Source organism: Petromyzon marinus, chromosome 34, assembly GCF_048934315.1.
Source record: "Petromyzon marinus isolate PM22_M1 ecotype Great Lakes invasive population chromosome 34, UKy_Petmar_22M1.pri1.0, whole genome shotgun sequence".
Classification (NCBI taxonomy): domain Eukaryota; kingdom Metazoa; phylum Chordata; class Hyperoartia; order Petromyzontiformes; family Petromyzontidae; genus Petromyzon; species Petromyzon marinus.
In genome coordinates this window covers 12,339,122-12,364,472 of record NC_133700.1, presented here as the reverse complement: position 1 = coordinate 12,364,472, position 25,351 = coordinate 12,339,122, and the positions used below count along the sequence as shown (strand labels likewise).

At 52.2% G+C, this 25,351-nt stretch overlaps 1 protein-coding gene across 2 annotated transcripts in view; it reads left to right on the top strand.

Annotated features, from left to right (window-relative positions):
• Window positions 1-21,079, top strand: part of LOC116948734 (epidermal growth factor receptor-like) — a 103,095-nt gene extending 82,016 nt beyond the window's left edge. For both annotated transcript variants that reach the window (XM_032965756.2, XM_032965757.2), the window contains exons 17-28: window positions 412-553; window positions 1,653-1,772; window positions 7,015-7,113; window positions 8,840-9,025; window positions 9,207-9,362; window positions 9,709-9,784; window positions 10,315-10,461; window positions 11,237-11,334; window positions 12,853-13,011; window positions 13,462-13,506; window positions 16,349-16,778; window positions 18,003-21,079. In XM_032965756.2, coding sequence (XP_032821647.1) covers window positions 412-553; window positions 1,653-1,772; window positions 7,015-7,113; window positions 8,840-9,025; window positions 9,207-9,362; window positions 9,709-9,784; window positions 10,315-10,461; window positions 11,237-11,334; window positions 12,853-13,011; window positions 13,462-13,506; window positions 16,349-16,778; window positions 18,003-18,481 — 2,137 coding nt within the window. In that variant the 3' untranslated portion in view covers window positions 18,482-21,079. The remainder of the gene's footprint in view (window positions 1-411; window positions 554-1,652; window positions 1,773-7,014; window positions 7,114-8,839; window positions 9,026-9,206; window positions 9,363-9,708; window positions 9,785-10,314; window positions 10,462-11,236; window positions 11,335-12,852; window positions 13,012-13,461; window positions 13,507-16,348; window positions 16,779-18,002) is intronic.
• The last annotated feature ends 4,272 nt before the right edge of the window (window positions 21,080-25,351 follow it).

Below are 25,351 nucleotides of genomic sequence, written 5' to 3'. Positions count from 1 at the left end.
GGCAGCTGATTTTTCCGAAGTTGGGCTGGGCCCAGTGCCGGATTAAGCTAGTGCGGGGCCTGTAGCATATGGTATAAAGGGACCCTCAATAAAAAACACACGTAAATATTAAAACACAACTTTTTTACTTGCATTGTAGAGTAATTGTATTTTTTTATTTGCTATACTACCAGATAATACGACAAATCGCTAACCTTAAACACCAAAGTATAGTACTGTACTATAGTATAGAGTAAGTGCAAAATCACTGAACCGGAATTGATAGCTTGAAAGCATCTAGTGCGGGGCCCTTGAAAGTGCGGGGCCCGTAGCATATGCTACTTTTGCTACTGGGATAATCCGGCACTGGCCGGACCTCTGTGGGGATGACGCGTGACCGCCCGCCCGCTCGTGTTTTTTTACGCTGTGCAGCAGCAAGACGCCCGTGGTGCTGGCGGCCGTGGTGGGGAGCCTCTGTATGGTGGTGGTTCTCACTCTGGGCGTTTTGCTCTACAAGCGCTCCAGCAACCAGAAGCGCAAGAAAACGCTGCGGCGATACGCGATCGAGCGAGAGGTAGCGTGCCTGTCGCAGGTTCATAGTCACTCGCCGCTGCTGTTATCGTTGTCGCCATCATCATCATCGTCGTCGTCATTATTATCATCTTGTCAACAACCGCTATCAGTCTTAGCAGCAGTGTGATTAGCACGGTTGGTTACATACGGTGCGAAAGAAGTTCAACATATGTAAGGATGTTAGACATCCTTGGGTAGCGTCTTTGTAACATGGATATCGTAAACACCATAACCGCCACGAGGGGGCGCTACTGCATAAGGAGAGCTGTGACGTGGCCTGCTCGATGGTGGTTGGTTGGAAGGTTTGAAAGGGAGAAGACAGAGATATTTGAAAAAGGCAAGGGGGTCCATTCAGGCTGTTAGAAGGGGATTAGAGGGATTGGTTAAAAGGAAGGGGATGGGTGGAGATTGGAGAAGGGGAGGAAGAAGAGGATACAAGGGAAGGGTGAGAGGGAGGGGAGGGCTCCCAAGAGATGGTAATGGGCACTCGACGTCGTTGTTCAGGACAGACTTTAGCCTTGGGCGCCACGGTGGCTCAGAGATGTTGACTACCTCGCCTGGTGTGCAGCAGGCCATGGGTTCGATCCCAACCCTGACGCCTGTTGTGTATTTGGAGTTTGCATGTCGCTCTTCCCGTGGTCGCGTGGATTTTTCTCAGGGTCCTCCGGTTATTCCCTCCACATTTAGAAGCATGCATTTAGAGTATTTGACTGCCATAAATTTCCACGTGATAAGCTACTTCGTTGAGCTGTCGATTGTGGCCAAGTCACGTATGAAAAAGAGCTATACAGCTCAGTGGGCCTTAATTGGGAAAGAAAAAACTGGTTTATAGTTTATCGTGTCACCATCATCACATCTGTTTTGTAATTCTCTGCATTTTCAATGTGACCATCATAATCATCATGATCAACATTGCAATCTATAGAAAATGCAATGCGTTTAAAAACCCACAACAGAACACAAAGGAGCTACTGCAATTTCAACTTACGCGCACGCGCGCAATAAACAGAAGGGATTCGTGCGTAACGTAGCTCTGCCGCCAACGGACACGCTGCCACCGTCGCTCTGCTGTTCCGCTCACCCGCGGTGTCCCCCCGCAGCTGGAGCCGCTCACGCCGAGCGGCATGACCCCAAACCAGGCGCAGCTGCACATCCTCAAGGAGACGGAGCTCCGGCGTGGAAAGGTGCTCGGCTCGGGCGCCTTTGGCACCGTCTACAAGGTGTGTGCAGTACGGCGCCATCGCTCAGTCTCTGAAGCGGTTGCTCGCTCGCTCACTCTCGCCAGCTCACTCTCGCTCACTCTCGCCAGCTCACTCTCGCTCACTCTCACCAGCTCACTCTCGCCAGGTCACTCCCGCCAGCTCACTCTCGCCAGCTCACTCTCGCCAGCTCACTCTCGCTCACTCTCGCCAGGTCACTCTCGCTCATTCTCGCCAGCTCACTCTCGCCAGGTCACTCTCGCTCACTCTCGCCAGGTCACTCTCACCAGGTCACTCTCGCCAGGTCACTCCCGCCAGCTCACTCTCGCCAGCTCACTCTCGCTCACTCTCGCCAGGTCACTCTCGCCAGCTCACTCTCGCCAGGTCACTCTCGCCAGGTCACTCTCGCCAGGTCACTCCCGCCAGCTCACTCTCGCCAGCTCACTTTCGCCAGGTCACTCTCGCCAGCTCACTCTCGCCAGCTCACTCTCGCCAGCTCACTCTCGCCAGCTCACTCTCGCCAGCTCACTCTCGCCAGCTCGCTCACTTTCGCCAGCTCACTCTCGCCAGCTCACTCTCGCCAGGTCACTCCCGCCAGGTCACTCTCGCCAGCTCACTCTCGCCAGCTCACTCTCGCCAGCTCACTCTCGCCAGGTCACTCTCGCCAGCTCACTCTCGCCAGGTCACTCTCGCCAGCTCACTCTCGCCAGGTCACTCTCGCCAGCTCACTCTCGCCAGCTCACTCTCGCCAGCTCACTCCCGCCAGCTCACTCTCGCCAGCTCACTCTCGCCAGGTCACTCTCGCCAGCTCACTCTCGCCAGCTCACTCTCGCCAGGTCACTCTCGCCAGGTCACTCCCGCCAGCTCACTCTCGCCAGCTCACTCTCGCCAGCTCACTCTCGCCAGCTCACTCTCGCCAGCTCACTCTCGCCAGCTCACTCTCGCTCACTCTCGCCAGCTCACTCTCGCCAGCTCACTCTCGCCAGCTCACTCTCGCCAGCTCACTCTCGCCAGGTCACTCTCGCCAGCTCACTCTCGCCAGCTCACTCTCGCCAGCTCACTCTCGCCAGGTCACTCTCGCCAGCTCACTCTCGCCAGCTCACTCTCGCCAGCTCACTCTCGCCAGCTCACTCTCGCCAGCTCACTCTCACCAGGTCACTCTCGCCAGCTCACTCTCACCAGCTCACTCTCGCCAGGTCACTCTCGCTCACTCTCGCCAGCTCACTCTCGCCAGGTCACTCCCGCCAGGTCACTCTCGCCAGCTCACTCCCGCCAGCTCACTCTCGCCAGCTCACTCTCGCCAGGTCACTCTCGCCAGGTCACTTCCGCCAGCTCACTCTCGCCAGCTCACTCTCGCCAGCTCACTCTCGCCAGCTCACTCTCGCCAGCTCACTCTCGCCAGCTCACTCTCGCCAGCTCACTCTCGCTCACTCTCGCCAGCTCACTCTCGCCAGCTCACTCTCGCCAGCTCACTCTCGCCAGGTCACTCCCGCCAGCTCACTCTCGCCAGCTCACTCTCGCCAGCTCACTCTCGCCAGCTCACTCTCGCCAGCTCACTCTCGCTCACTTTCGCCAGCTCACTCTCGCCAGCTCACTCTCGCCAGCTCACTCTCGCCAGCTCACTCTCGCCAGGTCACTCCCGCCAGCTCACTCTCGCCAGCTCACTCTCGCCAGCTCACTCTCGCCAGCTCACTCTCGCCAGGTCACTCTCGCTCACTCTCGCCAGCTCACTCTCGCCAGGTCACTCCCGCCAGCTCACTCTCGCCAGCTCACTCTCGCCAGCTCACTCTCGCCAGCTCACTCGCGCCAGCTCACTCTCGCCAGCTCACTCTCGCCAGGTCACTCTCGCTCACTCTCGCCAGCTCACTCTCGCCAGCTCACTCTCGCCAGCTCACTCTCGCCAGGTCACTCCCGCCAGCTCACTCTCGCCAGCTCACTCCCGCCAGCTCACTCTCGCCAGCTCACTCTCGCCAGCTCACTCTCGCCAGCTCACTCTCGCCAGCTCACTCTCGCCAGGTCACTCTCGCTCACTCTCGCCAGCTCACTCTCGCCAGGTCACTCCCGCCAGCTCACTCTCGCCAGCTCACTCTCGCCAGCTCACGCTCGCCAGCTCACTCTCGCCAGCTCACGCTCGCCAGCTCACTCTCGCCAGCTCACTCTCGCCAGCTCACTCTCGCCAGGTCACTCTCGCTCACTCTCGCCAGGTCACTCCCGCCAGGTCACTCTCGCCAGCTCACTCTCGCCAGCTCACTCTCGCTCACTCTCGCCAGCTCACTCTCGCCAGCTCACTCTCGCCAGCTCACTCTCGCTCACTCTCGCCAGCTCACTCTCGCCAGCTCACTCTCGCCAGCTCACTCTCGCCAGGTCACTCCCGCCAGCTCACTCTCGCCAGCTCACTCTCGCCAGGTCACTCCCGCCAGCTCACTCTCGCCAGCTCACTCTCGCCAGGTCACTCTCGCCAGGTCACTCTCGCTCACTCTCGCCAGCTCACTCTCGCCAGCTCACTCTCGCCAGCTCACTCTCGCCAGCTCACCCTCGCCAGCTCACTCTCGCCAGCTCACTCTCGCCAGCTCACTCTCGCCAGGTCACTCTCGCTCACTCTCGCCAGCTCACTCTCGCCAGCTCACTCTCGCCAGCTCACTCTCGCCAGCTCACTCTCGCCAGCTCACTCTCGCCAGCTCACTCTCGCCAGCTCACTCTCGCTCACTCTCGCCAGCTCACTCTCGCCAGCTCACTCTCGCCAGGTCACACTCGCTCACTCTCGCCAGCTCACTCTCGCCAGCTCACTCTCACCAGCTCACTCTCGCCAGCTCACTCTCGCCAGCTCACTCTCGCCAGCTCACTCTCGCCAGGTCACTCTCGCTCACTCTCGCCAGCTCACTCTCGCCAGGTCACTCCCGCCAGCTCACTCTCGCCGGCTCACTCTCGCCAGCTCACTCTCGCCAGGTCACTCCCGCCAGCTCACTCTCGCCAGCTCACTCTCGCCAGCTCACTCTCGCCAGCTCACTCTCGCCAGCTCACTCTCGCCAGCTCACTCTCGCTCACTCTCGCCAGCTCACTCTCGCCAGGTCACTCTCGCCAGCTCACTCTCGCTCACTCTCGCCAGCTCACTCTCGCCAGCTCACTCTCGCCAGGTCACACTCGCTCACTCTCGCCAGCTCACTCTCGCCAGCTCACTTTCGCCAGCTCACTCTCGCCAGCTCACTCTCGCCAGCTCACTCTCGCCAGGTCACTCTCGCTCACTCTCGCCAGCTCACTCTCGCCAGGTCACTCCCGCCAGCTCACTCTCGCTCACTCTCGCCAGCTCACTCTCGCCAGCTCACTCTCGCCAGGTCACACTCGCTCACTCTCGCCAGCTCACTCTCGCCAGCTCACTCTCGCCAGCTCACTCTCGCCAGCTCACTCTCGCCAGCTCACTCTCGCCAGGTCACTCTCGCTCACTCTCGCCAGCTCACTCTCGCCAGGTCACTCCCGCCAGCTCACTCTCGCTGGCTCACTCTCGCCAGCTCACTCTCGCCAGGTCATTCCCGCCAGCTCACTCTCGCCAGCTCACTCTCGCCAGCTCACTCTCGCCAGGTCACTCTCGCCAGCTCACTCTCGCCAGCTCACTCTCGCCAGCTCACTCTCGCCAGCTCACTCTCGCCAGCTCACTCTCGCCAGCTCACTCTCGCTCACTCTCGCCAGCTCACTCTCGCCAGGTCACTCTCGCCAGCTCACTCTCGCCAGCTCACTCTCGCCAGGTCACTCTCGCTCACTTTCGCCAGCTCACTCTCGCCAGCTCACTCTCGCCAGGTCACTCTCGCTCACTCTCGCCAGCTCACTCTCGCCAGGTCACTCTCGCCAGGTCACTCTCGCCAGGTCACTCTCGCCAGCTCACTCTCGCCAGCTCACTCTCGCCAGGTCACTCTCGCTCACTTTCACCAGCTCACTCTCGCCAGCTCACTCTCGCCAGGTCACTCTCGCTCACTCTCGCCAGCTCACTCTCGCCAGGTCACTCCCGCCAGGTCACTCTCGCCAGCTCACTCTCGCCAGGTCACTCTCGCCAGCTCACTCTCGCCAGCTCACTCTCGCCCACGGAGTGTTTGTTTGCTTACTCACCTGTGGACTAACGACGTCAATCTCTCACTCACTATCTCCTCTGCTCACTTATTCAGTCACTTGGTTGCTTCGCCGCTCACTCTACATTTCACCAAGTTACTCATTCACTCAATCGCTTATTCGCTGCTCGCTCAATCATTATTCACTCCCTTGCTCGCTCACCCTCTCACTGACGCAATCGTTTACTCATTCATGCAATCTCTTGTTCACTCGCTCACTCATTTGCTCACTCAATTACTTCCCTTCTCAATTGCTAAGTCACTCATTCACGTGACCATTTGTTCATTTACTCACTCAATTACTCACTAATTCACTGAGTCACATTCATTCAGCCAAATGCTCACTAAATTTTGATTTAAAGCTTTCGTGACTGCAGGGATTCATATTCTTGGTTCTTTCGGTAAAGTCACGTAGAAGGGAATCAATAAAATAATAAAAATATAAAACAATAAAATTCTCACGACGTTTCGACTGCAACACAAGCAATCATCATCAGGTGTGAAAACCACAGCAAGAAAATTTGAAAAAAGTGGCGGGTTTTTTTTTTACGTTAGCACCACGGAGAGCGATTTGGCAGTTATTCAGATGGACGAGTCCATCTATGTTCGGAAAAGAGGAGGGGGGAGACGAAAATAATGGATGCAAGAATACAAATGCTCACTCTTAAGCTCGCATGCTGACATGCTCTCTTGCGCTTTATTTTTGTAATCCATTTCTTAATCTTGAATTTTATGATTCAGAATTCCACATTTTAAAACTTCCACTCTTCATTGATAGTTTTGTTGCTTGTTCTCTGTCGTCGGTGTGTTGAAAACGAATTTCTTTAGAACTGCTTTTGTGTTTCGTTTGTTGTCCTTCCCCCGCACCTCCGATTAGCACGGTTGGATGCATACAGTGCAAAATAAATTTTTAAAAATAATGTTTATTTTTGACATTTTGAGTATAAATGTATTCCGTGTGATTCACGCTGTAAATAAAATTTCATCAGTAAATTACATAACATAAAAATCTTTGTTATGTAATTTGTGGGCTTTGTAAAAATGGGCTGTTTGAAAACCATTCGTACACTGCTAAGTAAATCAGCAGATGAGGTTTACTGGCAAGGTGATGCCACACTACTGCCTTCTTTACGTCAATAATTCTCTATAATCAATTTATTCCAAAGGGAATCTGGACCCCAGAAGGAGAAACGGTGAAAATCCCTGTGGCGATCAAGGTTTTGCGTGAAGACACCTCGCCACGCGCCAACAAGGAGATCTTGGATGTGAGTAGGCGACGGCGCCAGCACGAGAACCATTGGCGATTCTGCCCCAGCCTCTCGGCGACCAAGTCATGCTGGCGGCCACCGAGTAATGCTGGCAGCCAGTGGAGGTCATGCGAAACCAGACCGCGGTGCCGAGATAGGGCCCGATGCGTTCACGTTTCATTTCACAGTCTGCGGCTAAAACACAGAGGCGACTTTTCTAGAGGTGTCACGGAGAGAGACGGTGCAGGTGAAGTAAAAACAACAAAAAATGGAGAAGCGACACGCACAGCGATCTGCCTGCGGGCGACGCACGGCGTCTCTGCGAGGATGGTGGCACCGCTCGATGACGACGACGACCACCACAAAAGCCTGGGGCACGAATCCTGAAATCTCGGCTGAAACATCGTAACCGGGAGTGGCCCTGTTGCTCTTCCTTCCCATACTCGCGCTCTAGGAACACGACCACCCCTCCCACTTTCCCTGTCCTTTGCCCTCCTCCCCCCGTACAAAAAAATCCAACGCTGTCAAAGGATTTGTTCGATGGTGATTCCAATGGATTGTGTACTTTACATCATCAGAGGTGCACACTGTTGAGTCTGTTTAAAAGCTGGTTATTGTTTTGTTATTTGTACTTTGAGATGAACACATTGAATCTCACCAGCCCACCGCCTTCCACCAGGGGGAGTTGATCTCATCGGCTACAGCACGATCGGAACTTCCTGTGATGACGACACTGGCGCGTGTTTACACCTCCCGGCAAGCGCCACGCCTGTGTTGCCTGTGCTACCTCTGTTACCTGTCGGAACGCTCGGCGCGTGTGTGCGCACAGTCTGTGCAAGTGGCAGCTCTGATTTATGATCAAATAGTTTCGTTTATATCTGATACCGCATGCCACGTAATTCATCCTCGCTGATAAACAGTTGACTGCTTTGCACCCCGGGGTATTTATTATTTTCAAGCTTGGGCGGACGAACATTTTTTGTTTGCCACGTCTGTGTCGCCACCGCTCGCGTCGCGCTGCGTGAGGTCGCCCACGAGTGGCGGACGGGAGCTAGCGCGATTGGCGGGCTCCGACCTTGCGGAGTAACGATCGCATTCCTGGGTGGGCCCTTGCGCGGCCCGTCGCTCGACGCAAGTCTTGTTGACTGCCCGTTCATCGCCGCCGATAACGTCACCTCGCGCCCAGCACGGCCTGGTTCTCCGTGCACGTTGCACCCACAATCTCCGGCTGCCAGGTTCAAGTCGTGTAGGAAGAAGTAAAAATGTTTGGGAAAATTTCTTAATCTCTTATTGCCTTTTGTCACCCCTGCAATAAAATTGGTACATAGCAGTGAATATAACACATTACCCTGCGAGTGTCACGCTCACATCCCCACAAGCCTTCACCTGTCTCTAATGAACTTTTATGAGCGCCCCCCTCCCCCAAGCTAACACAGATTACCATTTTTCAATGAATTTTGGTGAACTGCTCACTGCTACCCACCACGGAGTACTGTACTTCTGTGCTCCCCACCTTCACCAACCCTAAATGAACAGTGTGGTGAACTGTGTTCAGGATGGGACACACGGCTTGAGGATGCACTCCTCTAGCAGTGGATTGACAAAGGGTCTGTGCAAGTGCGTGTATGATGCTCCGTAATAGCAATTGTTTTATTACAGTCGCGCACTTTACACATTCAGTGGCCTCCGCAATAGCGCGGCTGGTGAACTCTCGGCGTACATGTGCCGGTGTCGACGCGTGCAGGAGGCCTACGTGATGGCTAGCATCGACCACCAGCACCTGGTGCGCCTGCTGGGCATCTGCCTGAGCTCGACGACGCAGCTTGTGACGCAGCTGATGCCGTACGGCTGCCTCCTCGACTACGTGCGCGAGCACACCGACAAGATCGGCTCCCAGCCCCTGCTCAACTGGTGTGTGCAGATTGCCAAGGCAAGTGAAGCACGTGCGCGCGCGGCCGGGACGTGAAAAGCACCTAGTTTGCAAGAGGCGCTGCTGCACGTGCCTGAACCTCAGAACCTCGTGCATCTCAAAATCGTCCCCACCAGGAGCGCCAACCAGTGGAGTTTTGACAACAGTGTTTGTGAAAATGTTCCCCGCGCACGAACGACAGGGAATGAATTACCTGGAGGACCGGAGGCTGGTTCACCGGGACCTGGCTGCTCGCAACGTGCTCGTGAAAGCGCCAAACCACGTCAAGATCACTGACTTTGGACTCGCCAAGCTGCTGGACCTCAACGAGACCGAGTATCACTCCGAGGGGGGCAAGGTGAGCTCCCGCCCCCCCACTCCCATCCCCACAGCTCATCTCCTCGGAGCTGCTCTAATATTTTGATGACACAGATCTGCTCCGCAAATGTGTGGCCTGACCCAAATATCTGTTACGAATCTGGCAACCTTCAGGTTAAACATTCTGCAGGATTTATTAAAATGTGCTCCCAAATAATGCTGTATAAATCCTTAGGTCCGCGTAGCATTTCGAACAAAAATCATACAAGCGATGAAATTTTTACTTCGAAGTTCGAACACATTTTAATAATTTTGGTTGGATGAGAAGCACCGTGTGCTGTGGTCTAACGCCACTCTCTTGTTTTGTCTGTGTTCGATTTCTACAGCTTCCCATCAAGTGGCTCGCATTGGAGTCGATTCAGCAGAGGATCTTCACCCATCAGAGTGACGTGTGGAGCTACGGTACTCATCGCAGCCACCTGCCTGGCTTCCCGCGGGTACCTCCTGCTGAGCAGGAGGTCACATTCACCGTCTGTCTGGCTTTGATGACGACAGACAAACTGCAGACCCTTCTCTTGATTGTAGCACAATGTCACCCCTTATAGCGTATACTAATAATGCCTTTTCCTTACCCTTTAGAGTCTCGCCGAGTCTCACGACTCTTATTCAAGAGGGTCCTGTATTGAGATGTTGGGTCAATTTTAGTAATAAGTGTTTTGCTTGTGGGGAAAATTTGAACACCAGAGAAAGCGCATGCATATGAGCAGACAGCAGTCTCACGCTCTGCACCGGTATATCGATGCTATTTCGTGACCACCTCGCTGCACATGTAGGCAGCGAGGTGGTCACGCCCCTCCACATACTCGACAGGCTCAACCCAGCTTAGTTTCTGAGGTTGGACTCAACGTCGCAACTCGAGCACCTCCGTCAGTAACGTCCCTCGCCGCTGTCCCCTGCCCCCCCACCCCCCTTGCCGGCACCTCGCATCACAGGGGTCACGCTGTGGGAGCTCATGACGTTCGGCGGGAAGCCGTACGACGGCGTCCCGGCACGGGACATCCCTGAGCTGCTGGAGAAGGGAGAGCGGCTGACCCAGCCGCCCATCTGCACCATCGACGTCTACATGATCATGGTGAAATGTACGTGGCGCCTGACGCGATCGCTTCTCCTGCCTCGCCGGGGATCCGTTCCAGCTGAAGCTGTCTGGGATGCAGCTTTGGAGAATATTCCTCACCTCCACATCCTGTGCTGTTGGGGGGCCCGGGAGGGGGATTTGGGTGTTGAAGTTTTATTTAGCTACTAAACAAAATAAAAGAATTGTTTGAGGGACACAATTGTAAAACACAGTAGAGTGTATGTACCTCGAGCAGTGCGTTTAAGGCGGATTGGAATCAAATTGGCAGAAAGAAAAATGTGTGCGCAAGAGCAAGTAGGTTGCTTTAGATGACCTAATCTGATGATTATTATAATGATAATGATTACATTTTCAGAGTACCCTTTACAGCAGGGCATCTCAGAGCACTTTATACGTGATGAGCGACTTATATCTCATCTCAAACAATTGAAAGGGCATCCCCAGTGGCAGCTGCCCCTGTGAGCACAAGGTGACTCCAGTGCCTGGCCTGCGAGTGGGAATTTGTCTGCCACTCGGGAGGCAATGATTGCGCTGTGTTATTCCCAATTGAGTAATTTGTAGGTTTTTTACTTTACAATTTTGGACCATGACCAGCAAACAATTTCCCATATTTATATGGCTAATACATCCATAGTAATAACCAGGGCGGCCTGTCGGATTAGAATTTCAAAACTCTGAAACAAGCAGCGAAAGCGCTCCCGCTGGGGCATGTCACCTGGTGAAAAACAAACGTAGCAGCGTGCAGCCACTTGACGCTCCGTGTGGTTGTGTCCTGCCAGGCTGGATGATCGATGCGGAGAGTCGGCCTAAATTCCGGGAACTCGCCGCGGAATTCTCCAAGATGGCACGCGACCCTACGCGGTACCTCGTCATCCAGGTGAGGCGTCCTCACGCAACCACGCCAACGTGTGTCTCCATCGTCTTGCAGGCTATGAAACAAGCGGGTTGTGAGTGTCGCTAACAAACAGCAGGAAGGCACGACTCCCACTGTTCCTTGCCTGCATGTCATCAGACCACCACATTGCATGTGCAACGCTTTAAGCCTTGTCTAGGTCACCAACTCAAAAGAGAGTGTTTAGATGAATTAGCTGCTATAAAAGTCCACATGTTAGCCAAATCGTTGAGCCATCATTTGTGGCCAGGTCGCGTCTGAAAAATAAGCTAAATAGCTCAGTGGGCTTTACCTGCTAAAATAAAAATGTTAGTTTTTTCCTGATTTTTTTTTACCTTTCCCATACTTTGCACTCCTATCGTATTTTTTTAATTGTTTGTTGTAACTTCCAGACTCGCCCTGACTGGACATTTGTGAAAAAGAGCTTTATAGCTCTTCGGATTCCTCCAGTATAAAGATTCTGATTCTGATCAGAGACCACCAGCTCAAAATATTAGATAGTAATGATCGTATATGAAGGCAGCAACGAAACAAAATGGCAGCACGCCCAGTGTGCTCCCGCCAGTGTCTCGCATTGCGAAAAACTATCGCCGTTGGCAGTTCTGAACAAATTATGGAGAAGTTATTTTGTTTTGTGTTTAGTTTGTTGTCATTCCCCCGCACCTCTGATTCGCACGGTTGGCTATGTACGGTGCGAAAGAAGTCCAGCATACATACACATACATACCGTTCACAAGAAAAAAAGTCCACAGCAGCCAACGCAAGGGAATGTGGGGACACACGCACCCAGGTGAACCCAGGAGAGACAGCCCGGTCCGCACTGCTTGCGCTGTGGCAGTGTGGTGTGTGTTACTGCCCACTGCGTTTGAGTTATCACGAGTTGCATCAACCGTAAGACTTTTTTTTTCCTACTCATGCCTCTAGGAATGTTGTAAAATATGCAAACAAAGTCCCCATCCCCCTTGTTGAGTCTACCTGTGTTGACTCTTGCAGAGTAAATTTAAAAAAATGCGTAAACATCTTCTAGTATAAATAAATATTCTGATTCTGATGTGCAGCAGTTTCTATCAATCTGCTGCTGAATGAGGGCCTCCCCAAGTGACCGCCATCCTGCATGATCCCGTGATGGAACAATCGGCACAGCAACTCAACGCAAGCCGATTGCGTCACTCCTTCTCCACCGTGGATGTCCACTTAGGCTCTCTCTGTTCTTTGGCGACCGCTTGGTAGTTCGTCTCTCGCTAGCCGTCATTGCTTCGAGCGACGTGTCCTGCCAAGCTCACAGAACCTTTCTTCACGGTCAATATGATGTCTCTAGCCTGCACGTGTTCTCTAATCCAAGGTACTCCTCTTTCTGTCTCTTAGTTTTATCCCAATTGTGCTATCGGTGTCACGTCACGAGAAAACCCTTCCCGTGAGAGAACGGCACACGGAAGGAGATATCGCAGAGCTACGTCCCGAGAGCCCTTCGAGCGACCTCTGCGACTTTGTCCCCTCCGCCAGGGCGACGAGCGCATGAAGCTGCCGAGCCCCACCGACAGCCGCTTCCTGCAGAGCCTCATGGAGGAGGACGACATGAGCCAGATGGTGGACGCAGAGGAGTACCTCACCCCGCCACCATTCCCCCTCCGCCCGCCGCCGCCGCCGGGAGCCATCGACCCGGTAACCACGCCTCAACGCATCTCACCCACCCGCCCCCTCCAACCTCTTTTCCACTGGCATACCTGAGCCAAACCAGCGTGGGGCCATTACAATGCGGGTGCTTTTACCCTGGCTGCTGCTGTTTGCCCTGCTGAACCGGAACTAAACCAGATATCCCGGTCGGGCTGGAGTGGGGGCCAAGCGTGGCCTGGATCGGGACTGATAATACACTCGTTTCATTTGACATTAGTCGATAACAATTCCAGCACAGTGTCACCGCGTCATCTACGTGTGCCTCAATGCGTGTGACAATACAAATAATAATTGCTTCTGAATACATCGTACAACCTAACTCTGTGTGTACCTCCTGGCCGAAGTGGAGTCACGTTGGGAGGTGTACAATTCATCACATTGCCATGCAATGTGGACATCCTGTAACCGATGTGTCATTTGTGCCCTCTCTGCCCATAGAGTGGAAGCAATTCCCCAACACTGCCCGGCCAAGGCATTACTGGGGTGAGTGCCTGAATATTATAAAAAAAAATTGCTGTCAACAACTGTGGCATTGTACTGTCCTGTGTGTGTGTTCTGCAGTAGTGCCATTGGTTGGGCTGGAAATACGGGTTCATTTCGTATTTCAATTGCAATATGAACATGGCTTGGGCTTCCTTTAAGTCAACTCAACCTTAAATAAATAACCAATGCATTGTTGTGTGAATATAAGCGCTTGATAAACAAATGCAGCCGACCTGCTTGCCCCAACAGTCTGTTTAGGGTATACGGGGATATTTGTCTTTGTATGTATTGCACATGCATACATACAGTGGTACCTCGGTATAGGTCGTTAATTCGTTCCAGAAGGTAGGACTTGACGTATACCGGAAGTGACGTCTACCAAACGAATTTTTCCCATAAGAAATAAAGGGAAAGGAAGTAATCCGTTCCAGAGTATAATAAATTATATTTTATATGGCATATTATACATTCATGGGGTTGTATAACATAACTTAGACACTACTTATTATTACTAAAATGCATACATACAGTGAGGGGAAAAGTATTTGATCACCTGCTGATTTTGTACGTTTGCCCACTCACAAAGAAATGATCATTCTATAATTTTAATGGTAGGTTTATTTTAACAGTGAGAGACAGAATAACAACAACAAAATCCAGAAAAACGCATGTCAAAACTGTTATAAATTGATTTGCATTTTAATGAGGGAAATAAGTATTTGACCCCCTCTCAATCAGATTTCTGGCTCCCAGGTGTCTTTTATACAGGTAACGAGCTGAGATTAGGAGAACACTCTTAAAGGGAGTGCTCCTAATCTCAGCTTGTTGTATAAAATACACCTGTCCACAGAAGCAATCAATCAATCAGATTCCAAACTTTCCACCATGGCCAAGACCAAAGAGCTCTCCAAGGATGTCAGGGACAAGATTGTAGACCTACACAAGGCTGAAATGGGCTACAAGACCATTGCCAAGCAGCTTGGTGAGAAGGTGACAACAGTTGGTGCGATTATTCGCAAATGGAAGAAACACAAAATAACTGTCAATTTCCCTCGGCCTGGGGCTCCATGCAAGATCTCACCTCGTGGAGTTGCAATGATCATGAGAATGGTGAGGAATCAGCCCAGAACTACACGGGAGGATCTTGTCAATGATCTCAAGGCAGCTGGGACCATAATCACCAATAAAACAATTGGTAACACACTACGCCGTGAAAGACTGAAATCCTGCAGCGCCCGCAAGGTCCCCCTGCTCAAGAAAGCACATATACATTCCGTCTGAAGTTTGCCAATGAACATCTGAATGATTCAGAGGACAACTGGGTGAAAGTGTTGTGGTCAGATGAGACCAAAATGGAGCTTTTTGGCATCAACTCAACTTGCCTTGTTTGGAGGAGGAGGAATGCTGCCTATGACCCCAAGAACACCATCCCCACCGTCAAACATGGAGGTGGAAACATTATGCTTTGGGGGTGTTTTTCTGCTAAGGGGACAGGACAACTTCACCGCATCAAAGGGACGATGGACGGGGCCATGTACCGTCAAATCTTGGGTGAGAACCTCCTTCCCTCAGCCAGGGCATTGAAAATGGGTCGTGGATGGGTATTCCAGCATGACAATGACCCAAAACACACGGCCAAGGCAACAAAGGAGTGGCTCATGAAGAAGCACATGAAGGTCCTGGAGTGGCCTAGCCAGTCTGCAGACCTTAATCCCATAAAAAAATCTGTGGAGGGAGCTGAAGGTTCGAGTTGCCAAACGTCAGCCTCGAAACCTTAATGACTTGGAGAAGATCTGCAAAGAGAAGTGGGACAAAATCCCTCCTGAGATGTGTGCAAACCTGGTGGCCAACTACAAGAAACGTCTGACCTCTGTGATTGCCAACAAGGGTTTTGCCACCAAGTACCAAGTCATGTTTTGCAGTAGGGTCAAATACTTATTTCCCTCATTAAAATGCCAATCAATTTATAATATTTTTGACATGCGTTTTTCTGGATTGTTTTGTTGTTATTCTGTCTCTCACTGTTCAAATAAACCTGCCATTAAAATTATAGACTGATCATTTCTTTGTCAGTGGGCAAACGTACAAAATCAGCACGGGATCAAATACTTTTTTCCCTCACTGTACATTAAAATAAATGCATAAATAAATTGAAGTAAATTGAAATAAAAATAAAATTTAACATCACTTTACCTTGCTTCTTAGGACCCATCTTGAATGAATTCGCGAAAATTTCACGTTCAAATTACAAAAAACACGTGAAAATTCACCGAGAGTTATAGCAAGGGCTGTGCACTGAACGAGATCTCCAGGCAGACTGAGGAGCGGTGCTTTGTTTCAGTCGTGAACGGGGTAGACACGGGTACGCGGTGACTCATCCCGACCCATACAAGTTCTAGCAAGCGTGTCGTATCTCAAGCAAGACGTCGTATCCCAAGACATTTTTTTCTCGTCAAAACACGACATATACCAAATTCGACGTATTCCAAAGCGGTCGTATACCGAGGTATGAGGTATGACTGTATTTGACGCAGTGGTTAGCACAGAGCACTGCGAAACTGTTTAACCGAGTTCAATTCCCAACCACGACTAACATGAGTGGTGAATGATCTCTGAACTGGTCCCCGGGCCTCTCCACGGTCGACTCGGCGTTAACTGAGTACCTAATGATGTGGTGCGTTCTGCAAAGACAAAGGTGGCCGGGCATCGCGTTGGCCACACCGCCGCCTCGTGCGCCATTCTAATTAAACGCTCCCTAGGAGCGTTGCAGACTCCACGCGTGTGCTTGATTTTTTTTTCCGTGCTCGTCTTTTTGCGTGCATCATCCTCCACCGTGGTGCAGACGTCAGACCCGGACTCGGAGTTCGGCTCCGAGCACGGCGCCGCGGCCCCGCGCATGCCGTCGCTCGTGAGCCGCAGCATCTCGCGCCAGTTGGAAGATGCGCATGCCCACTACCCCGGCAGCGGCGCCGGCGGCAGTGCCAACGCCACCGCCGGTGGCTCCGCGGCGGACGTGTTCGTCAGAGGTGCCGGTGGCTACGGCAGCGGCGGCTCGGGGGAGATCCCCATCGGCGGTTCGTGCGTGGACGGGAAGGCGTCGCTGCCGAGGTTGCACAACAACAGCGTGCGGCACCGCTACAGCAGCGACCCCACGGGGCCGCCGGTGCCCGCGAGCGATGGCGGCGGCGGCGGTGGTGACGACGATGACACGGACGACGGAACCGGCGACGATCTGAACTTCCAAAGCCGCCCGCAGAACCTGGACAATCCCGGTGAGATTGGCGTCAGGCATAGAGGTGGTGCCGCCTGTATAAGTTGTAGACGGCATAGCAAGTAGTTTATCTATGTACGTTGAACTTCTTTCGCACAGTACGTAGCCAACCGTGCTAATCGGAGTTTCCTGACCTGTCGGCATGTAGTGCATTTTATTTTTGAAAACACATTTTAGTAGAGTTAGGATGTCCCTTAAGATGCGGGGACGAGAGCATATTGTTTCTAGAAGTGTTGTCTTTGAGGTGACCGGGTGGTACACAGGTCAGAGGGTGCTTCAATGTCACTGCGGAGGTCCTGGGATATTAAAACCGGCTTCTCAGGTGTAGTGAGTTTATATCCAATATCCAGTGATTGTACAAATAAAAAAAAGAACATCACGTAAAATTTGGTTCTGCATTTAATTTGGCGAATTTTATAGCTCTGAGAATTAAAAATAATGGTTCGACTGTCAGGTAGTAGCAGAGCAGGTGGGAAAGTGTTGCAGCCGACTGTGTAGCCCAGAGGTCTCTTGAATGGAGCTCAGTAGTAGTTCCGTTATATCTCCTTCTGCAGACCGTTCTCTAGCAGGGCGATAGTCTCGTGGCACGACACAACTGGGATACAATTTGGGGAAAACACAACAACACTTTCAAAGACAAGCAAAGTGTTGTCCCATGACATGTGTTTGTTTTCTCCTGGCATTTCCCAATGGAAATAAACTCAAATATAAATTGGCTAAATATAGAAAGAAGAACATCCTGTGTAGGTGCAGGGTTATCCTCTACCTATTGTGGCCGCCAAGATCTATCCACTGCCAACACTGGACATGTAATTATTGTAACGTCTCGCAAACCATCAGTGCGGAATGAAGATACTAATGCTCATCAAGGAAAGCCACACTGAACCTGAAGACTTTTTCAGGAGGGTCCTGCTAAATTGGAATGTTTGACAAACACCAATGACATTTCATGTTTTTAACCCGGATGAAACCCTTGCAGAACAGAGTGAGAACATACAAACTCCGCACAGAAATGCACCCGAGTCAGGATTCTAACCCAGTACCTCCTTGCTACGAGGCGCAAGCGTTACCACTGCACCACCCTGCCGCCCTAAGTGTGAAAGTGTCGCTTAAACGACGATGAAGAGCAAGAGTCCAGTTACTATGCGTTCGTTGGTCCGTGATTAATTAATGAGCACGACTTTTCTCCATTGGCGCATCCCCCCTCCCGCACCCCCCTGTGTAGAGTACATGAACCCCATCAACAGGCTGCAGGACCCGCTCGCGCTCTCCAACCCCGAGTACATCAACTACCAGGCCGCTGATGACTTGGACGCCGAGTACGTGAACACGGCCCCGAGTGTCGCCGGCCATGCGGCGCCCTACACCGTCCAGAACCCAGAGTACCTCGAGCCGCGGTCCAGCGACACAGACGCGGACTCCGGCTTGGGGCCCCTCGGCAGCTCGCAGCCGTTCAGCAGCCAGGCCTTCGACAACCAGGAGTACCTGGAGGACTCGTTGCTGTGCCGCCAGGCGTCGCTCGACAACCCCGAGTACATTTGCGCGCCGTCCGGGGACAGGCGCAACGGCCACTTGAAGTCGGTGGACGGCATCGGCGGCGGCGGAGGCACCGTGGGCGCTGTGGACAATCCCGAGTACCTGCTGGCGGTGACACCGCTCATGGGGACGGGGGTGCGGAGCGGACACACCGACACGATGGTGTGACGCGCGCCGGTGGATGCGGCGATATGACACCACGTTGTGCCGCACCGGCAGACTCAAGTAGCCGAGGACTGTAGTGGAGAAAGCCCCGTGGAGTATAGTGTCAGTGATTGCCCCCCTGTCCAGGGCGTCTCAGATTTTTATGACACCTGCAAGAAAGGGAAGCGCTAACCCCCAGTGACACGGCAGAGCCAGGGGCATCAGCGGTCGTGGTGAAACGGGTTTTGTTTGCAAGTAGGAGCTGTGTTCGTGGTGCTTGGGACTACCACGTGGGGTCCGTGCCCCCACAGGTTCTCGTTTGTTTCACAGTCTTGTTCGTCACCCATCCACACAACGAGCTACAGGTGTGTGCATCGCAAAAGGCTCAATAACTCCACAGTAAGATCACAAAACCCACCGTATCGTGGTAAATCCGTGGACACGCGGCGATGCGCCGAGGGACCGGATTTACGTCTCGCCGAACCTTTCACTTTCAGCCAGTTTTTTTGGCTAACGTACCGATGTCTCCCATGACCAGCAAATGGGGGCGGTTGCCAATGCACAGTTGCGTTTCAGCCGTTTCTTCTCAACGTGAATCTGGCCCAAAAGGAACTCGTTCACAAAAATTGTAATGTATTTGAAAACATGGTAATTACAAATGAATCGCACACAGTAATTGAAAAAAGCAATAAGAGCTGTATATTTTTTGTGTTTTTATACCGTATTGAATTGTTTATTTTTTAACACTATTAGATATACCGAAGCAATAAAACAATGTGGTATGTATGATGGTCTCCGTGGTACTAAGTAATGTGTAGATTCGCTTCGCATTATCTCACTACTGAAAAACAGCACTACAAGCTTCAAATCAAGACAGCGCTACAGTTTTAAACACTCTTCGGGGATGTCAATATTAACACTAATGAACTACTGGCTTACTTTTGGCAGAATTACTCAACTTGTGTTGTAGCTAGGCACTTGTATACATTTAATGGAAGACTATATTTTTATTTTAGATATACGGTTTATACATTGTAATCCACAGCTGTGTATAGGTGACTTTTGGGGGAAACGCCACTGTCTTTGATTGTGAAGGGTGTTTCGCTGATATTTGCTTCGTCTGAAAAATGTAATTGCAGCTAACAAGAATAATGTTTATCTTTGCAAAATCTGTGTGTACAGAAGAACAGTCATGAACTCACAACCTTGGAAAACATTAACTTGTTGTCCATCGCAGCGCATTGTAATGATTTTGCCTTGTCGTTTATGTTTGGTGTTTTAGTCTTTTTCTAAAAGTGCAGGACACCGAGAAGTTTATCTGCCGAGTTTATAGTGTACTGTACATAAATATTTTGTGTAAATATTGGTACGAGAAAAGCCACTTTACAGATTGTAATTTCATACTGATATCAAAGTGCAGCTTAGAGGCAACGCTCTGTATAATGGAATATAATGTATGTTTGTGAGAAAAACTAAATTTTTTTGTCGTTGGGTTTAGAAGTGTTGCAACATAGTACGTCAACATTTAACTCCACCATTATGCTGTACAATAACTGTTATTTTAGTTTAAACAATCATATTTCATTTAACGCATACGCTCGTTGATACTTAAATACATGAATTCAAATTACGTTCATAATTGTTTGGCTAAAACGCCCATTTAGATGAATAAAGATTCGACTCAAAGAAAGGCCAAATAGCAGCTTCCTTTCACCAACCACAGAATCGCGTAGATGCCGAACGTCCCTTGCACCAAGCAGGGCAGGCCACGTTTCGCCAACACAGAGAGCCCGCCTTAGCACGAGGCAACGCATAGTGCAAAGTTCAAGTGTGAATTCCGAAGCCCTCATTGAAAAATGCACTTTAGAACTTAACTTTGCTGGTAAATTCCGTGTGTTAATAAAGGAAAGCCGTCCTGATAAGCTTTCTGGGAATAGTGTGTCCTGTATCGAGGGACGGTGCAAGTATTTTGGGATGCCCTTATCACCGCGTGCCACTCCCAGAGCTCCGAGGAGAGGCAATTGCTAAAGTATCCCCACGGCTCTTGCAGTGAACCCGAATGTACCCAGCAACAATTCCACCACTTTTGTCTCTTAAAATTCCCATCAGCGTGACATTTCTCGTGTGTCGATTTTGTTTTGCTCATACGTGTTGGACCGTTGGCTCACACAAGCTTATGGCCTACAGGAGTACGCTATACTGTGAAACCTTGTACCTTGCGAATTGTAATGCTGCAGGCCCCGATAAGTTGTCTACTCCTTGGGTGGGGATTTTTTTGTACAATGTTTATAATGTTTAAAGCACATGAGCACATGTCGGTTCTTTCCAAAATTACACCTCTTACAGCTGATCGAGTTTTATTTTTAAAATCACTGTACATTGCTGAACAATTAAATGATTACATTTAAACTTAACTCACTTAGAAAATATTATCTGGTTTATTTTGTGTCAAAAACTCTGTTGCGTACATAGAGATGCTGTCGAGGGCATACCGATGGTAAGGCATTAGCTCTTTCCTTTAAGAATTCAAAATATGTTGACCTGTGTTGGCATTCATTTAGGTTTGTGTACATTTTATGTGTAATGTTTGCTGAAGAAACAATAAAGCAGTGGAATATTAAATTTCAGTCAATGCCACTGATTTATAAAATTTCAGTTGATGATTGTACTCATGCCCATTTGTCAGTCAAGTTTGCTCGGATAAATGAGTCCCATCGTGTTACTGCGTGATGACCTCTACGTATGGACTCGTACCAGGTCTCATGAACAGAAGCAGTGGAGTCATTGGTGCCTTGATGGCTCGTTTGGTTCTATACAGCTCTCAAATCCAAAAATACCTGCACGTGAAAGAATAAGATGTGCTCATTCGTCATTGTTTCTGAAAATAACAAAAGTGAAGTGATAAATCGCAGGTTGTAATTGGCGTCTGCAAACGTTTTCACCACTCCTTAAAATCCCCAATAAACGCAATTCAGCTGGAGACACGGGAGAGGCGTATGTATCGAATGTCACACTTTATCCACGGACACAGACACAACGAGCCTCTTCCACTTTATTTTGGCATGCTGCGACTTGGGCCCGATTCCTGGCCACTGAATACATTACTGAACAGCTGAATTAGCAATGGGCCTCTCTTAGGTCGACTGAGCCTTAAATAAGTACCCGGTGCAATGTATAACATCCTCACTGGGGAGACAAAGGCGACCAGGCGTTCCTGACATCAGTGCGTTCGCCTGCCGTGCAGGCTGAAGACTCCGTATTTTGTGTCTGTGTGTTTTAATGGTTTGTTCATTCAATCATTAACTCGTGTTTATTGACAGCGAGGCTGTGATAATAACTAAGCACGCGGTGCAGACTTTGAGGTGTGTGAGTAGGTCACTGGACTCGCTCGGTCTGAGGCCACGCTGAGCCAATCCCAGATCTCTATGGAGCACGTTATTGGGCCTGCACAGCTGCCATCACGGGATCGACGGAGACTTGGGGAGGCCTTCATCCAGCAGTGTCTTGACCATGGCTGATGATGATCATCACAAGTAATGTGTGCGACCTACAACCCAAAAATATTCGTTCATATCAAGTGGTGCCTGCCAGCCTTTAACAAAGTAATCCGGAGGATTTCCAAAGAGATTAGTTCTGCGTAAAAAGTCGCGTTGGTAAAACCTAACAAAAATCAGTTGGAGGTGTGGCGCGACAAAGCCAGTGTGTCTTGAGTGGGCCCTCCACGGAGCCACCAACAGCCACGTGTCAAGGTCTGCACCGCGCACCCGGCTAACGGCGGGCACTGCTCTCGAGATTATTCGGCGCCGCGTGATCGCCACCGCCGCGCATTCACCGAATTCACCTTCCTGGAAATGTGACAAATGTGGGGAGAAGTTGGCAACCGCGAAATCTGGCAAACAGCCCGGCCCAGTTGCCGCTTCACGGCTGTTTGATCCGCAAACAGCGACAACAATAGGGCCCGGCTGCCCACAATGAACGCGATTCAGCAAGAACCGAGGCGACACAAAGGAGCTCACTTTGCAATGGAAGCGGAGCCAGGTGGGGTTCATCATAGAGGGGGGCAGGCCCCCACAAGAACAACTCCTCATCCTCTGCCCCCTCCCCCCACTGCCAACCCAAATCCAGATCTCCTGCCCACACACCCCGAACATGTGGTTAGGATGTTGTGCCCTCTGGGTGCGAACGACGGATGTATGCTGTCTGCAGCATGCTGTTTTGCATGACTATCTACTTGATTGAGACCTCGAGGCCCTGTATGTAATGTGCATGTGTACAGTCCGCCTTGTCAATCCACTGCTGGATTATTTGACCATACTTCACCGCCCTGGTCAGTGCTGATTGCTGAAGGTGTCGGGGAGGGGGCATGACAGAAACTAGGATGCATACGAGGGCGTAACGCTCAAAACTCCACACCGATGGATTCAATAATTCATGGATGTACCTCTGGCCAAGTGGTCCGGTAGTCATGGACTTAAATGGAATGGAACAGTACAGTAGGGTACAGAGGAATAGTATGTGCTTTGTAGAAGGGCCATTGCCCGGAACGTCGTTTATTAAATACTTGTCCTTTGTAAGGCGGTACGGTACGCGTTATTGACGAATGTGAGGGGATATTTCTGTTGTTATTTGTGCTTGTGCATGGCAGGAGCGCGTGGTTTCCTGCACGACTCCTTCGCCAGGTTACAAAACCCACCACGCGTGCCACCCACCACGCGTGCCACCCACCACGCGTGCCACCCACCACGCGTGCCACCCACCACGCGTGCCACCCACCACTCGTGCCACCCACCACGCGTGCCACCCACAGCAACAAGTCTGAGATTCTCCACGCGTGCCACCCATCACGCGTGCCACCCACCACGCGTGCCACCCACCACTCGTGCCACCCACCACGCGTGCCACCCACCACTCGTGCCACCCACCACGCGTGCCACCCACAGCAACAAGTCTGAGATTCTCCACGCGTGCCACGGGGCGAAGCGGCTGCTGAGCGGCTGCCCCCTTGCGGTCGCTGCTCGCAATCACCCTCGCGTGTCACCCTCACCACGAAGACGAAGACCCAAGTGGAGCCCTCACCAGACTGTAGGGGCAAGTGCTGTTAGCGAGCAGCACCTGTGAAGGCCGGCGCTATGGCACACGAGGGGGTGGGTGGCCAGCATCTCCCCAGTGGCAACATTTACTACACACCGCACCAGGTACTCATTTGAGGCTGAGTCGACCTGGAGGAGGCCCAGGACAGGGTTGAGATCATCGTCACTGCTCTTGGTGGTCGTGAGTGGGAATCCAACTCGGGTCGTCGGATTCGTAGCGCAGCGCGTTAACCCCTCACCCCTCACCACCACCCTCACCACCTCACCACCCCTCCTCACCACCCCCCTCATCACCCCTCCCTCAACCCCTCATCACCCTCTCACCACCACCCCTCACCCCCTCACCACCACCCCCACCACCCCCCCTCACCACCACCCCTCACCCCCTCACCACCACCCCTCACCCCCTCACCACCTCATTACCCCCCTCATCACCCCCCTCATCACCTCCCTCACCACCCCCCTCACCACCCCCCTCACCACCCCCCTCATCACCCCTCACCACCCCCCTCACCACCCCCCCTCACCACCCCCCCTCATCACCCTCCCTCACCACCCCCCCTCATCACCCCCCTCATCACCCCCCCTCACCACCCCCCCTCAACACCCCCCCTCACCCCCCTCATCACCCCCCTCATCACCCCCCCTCACCAGCCCCCCTCACCACCCCCCCTCACCACCCCCCCCCCTCATCACCCCCCTCATCACCCCCCTCATCACCCCCCCTCACCACCCCCCCTCACCACCCCCCCTCACCCCCCTCATCACCCCCCTCATCACCCCCCTCATCACCCCCCCTCACCCCCCTCATCACCCCCCTCATCACCCCCCCTCACCACCCCCCTCACCACCCCCCCTCACCCCCCTCATCACCCCCCTCATCACCCCCCCTCACCACCCCCCTCACCACCCCCCCTCATCACCCCCCCTCACCACCCCCCTCACCACCCCCCCTCACCACCCCTCCTCACCACCCCCCCTCACCACCCCCCCTCACCACCCCCCCCACCCCCCCCCACCACCCCCCCTCATCACACCCCCTCACCACCCCCCCCTCACCACCCCTCCTCACCACCCCCCCCACCCCCCCCTCACCACCCCCCCCCACCACCCTCGGCCACTCGTCTCAGTCAGCGACCCGTGCCACCTGCTGGGTCTGCCCCGTGACCTCCTGCCGGCGGGCGTTCGACACTTCACGTGGTAGCCTCAACGTGCACCTAGCCTGGCACAGGCGCCGTGGTGGCGAATGGCGGCTGTTGTTGTTGATGCTGCTGCTCATGTTGACGTTGCTGCTAATGGTGATGATGCCGCAGCTGATGATGACAATGCTGCTGATGATGACAATGTTGCTGATGATGACAATGCAGCTGATGATAATGCAGCTGATGATGCTGAATGTTGCTGATGATGACAATGCAGCTGATGATAATGCAGCTGATGATGACAATGTTGCTGATGATGACAATGCAGCTGATGATGCTCAATGTTGCTGATGATGATAATGCAGCTGATGATAATGCAGCTGATGATGCTCAATGTTGCTGATGATGACAATGCAGCTGATGATAATGCAGCTGATGATGACAATGCAGCTGATGCTCAATGTTGCTGATGATGACAATGCAGCTGATGATGCTCACTGTTGCTGATGATGATAATGCTGCTGATGATGCTCAACGCTGCTACTGCAGCAGCAGCTGGTAATGATGATGGTGGTGTTGTTGAGGAATGAGAATGACATCAGTCAGCGATGCCGGGGTTTAATTCCGGCCTTGCTGTGGCTGAAGAGTCGAGAGGAGCTGGC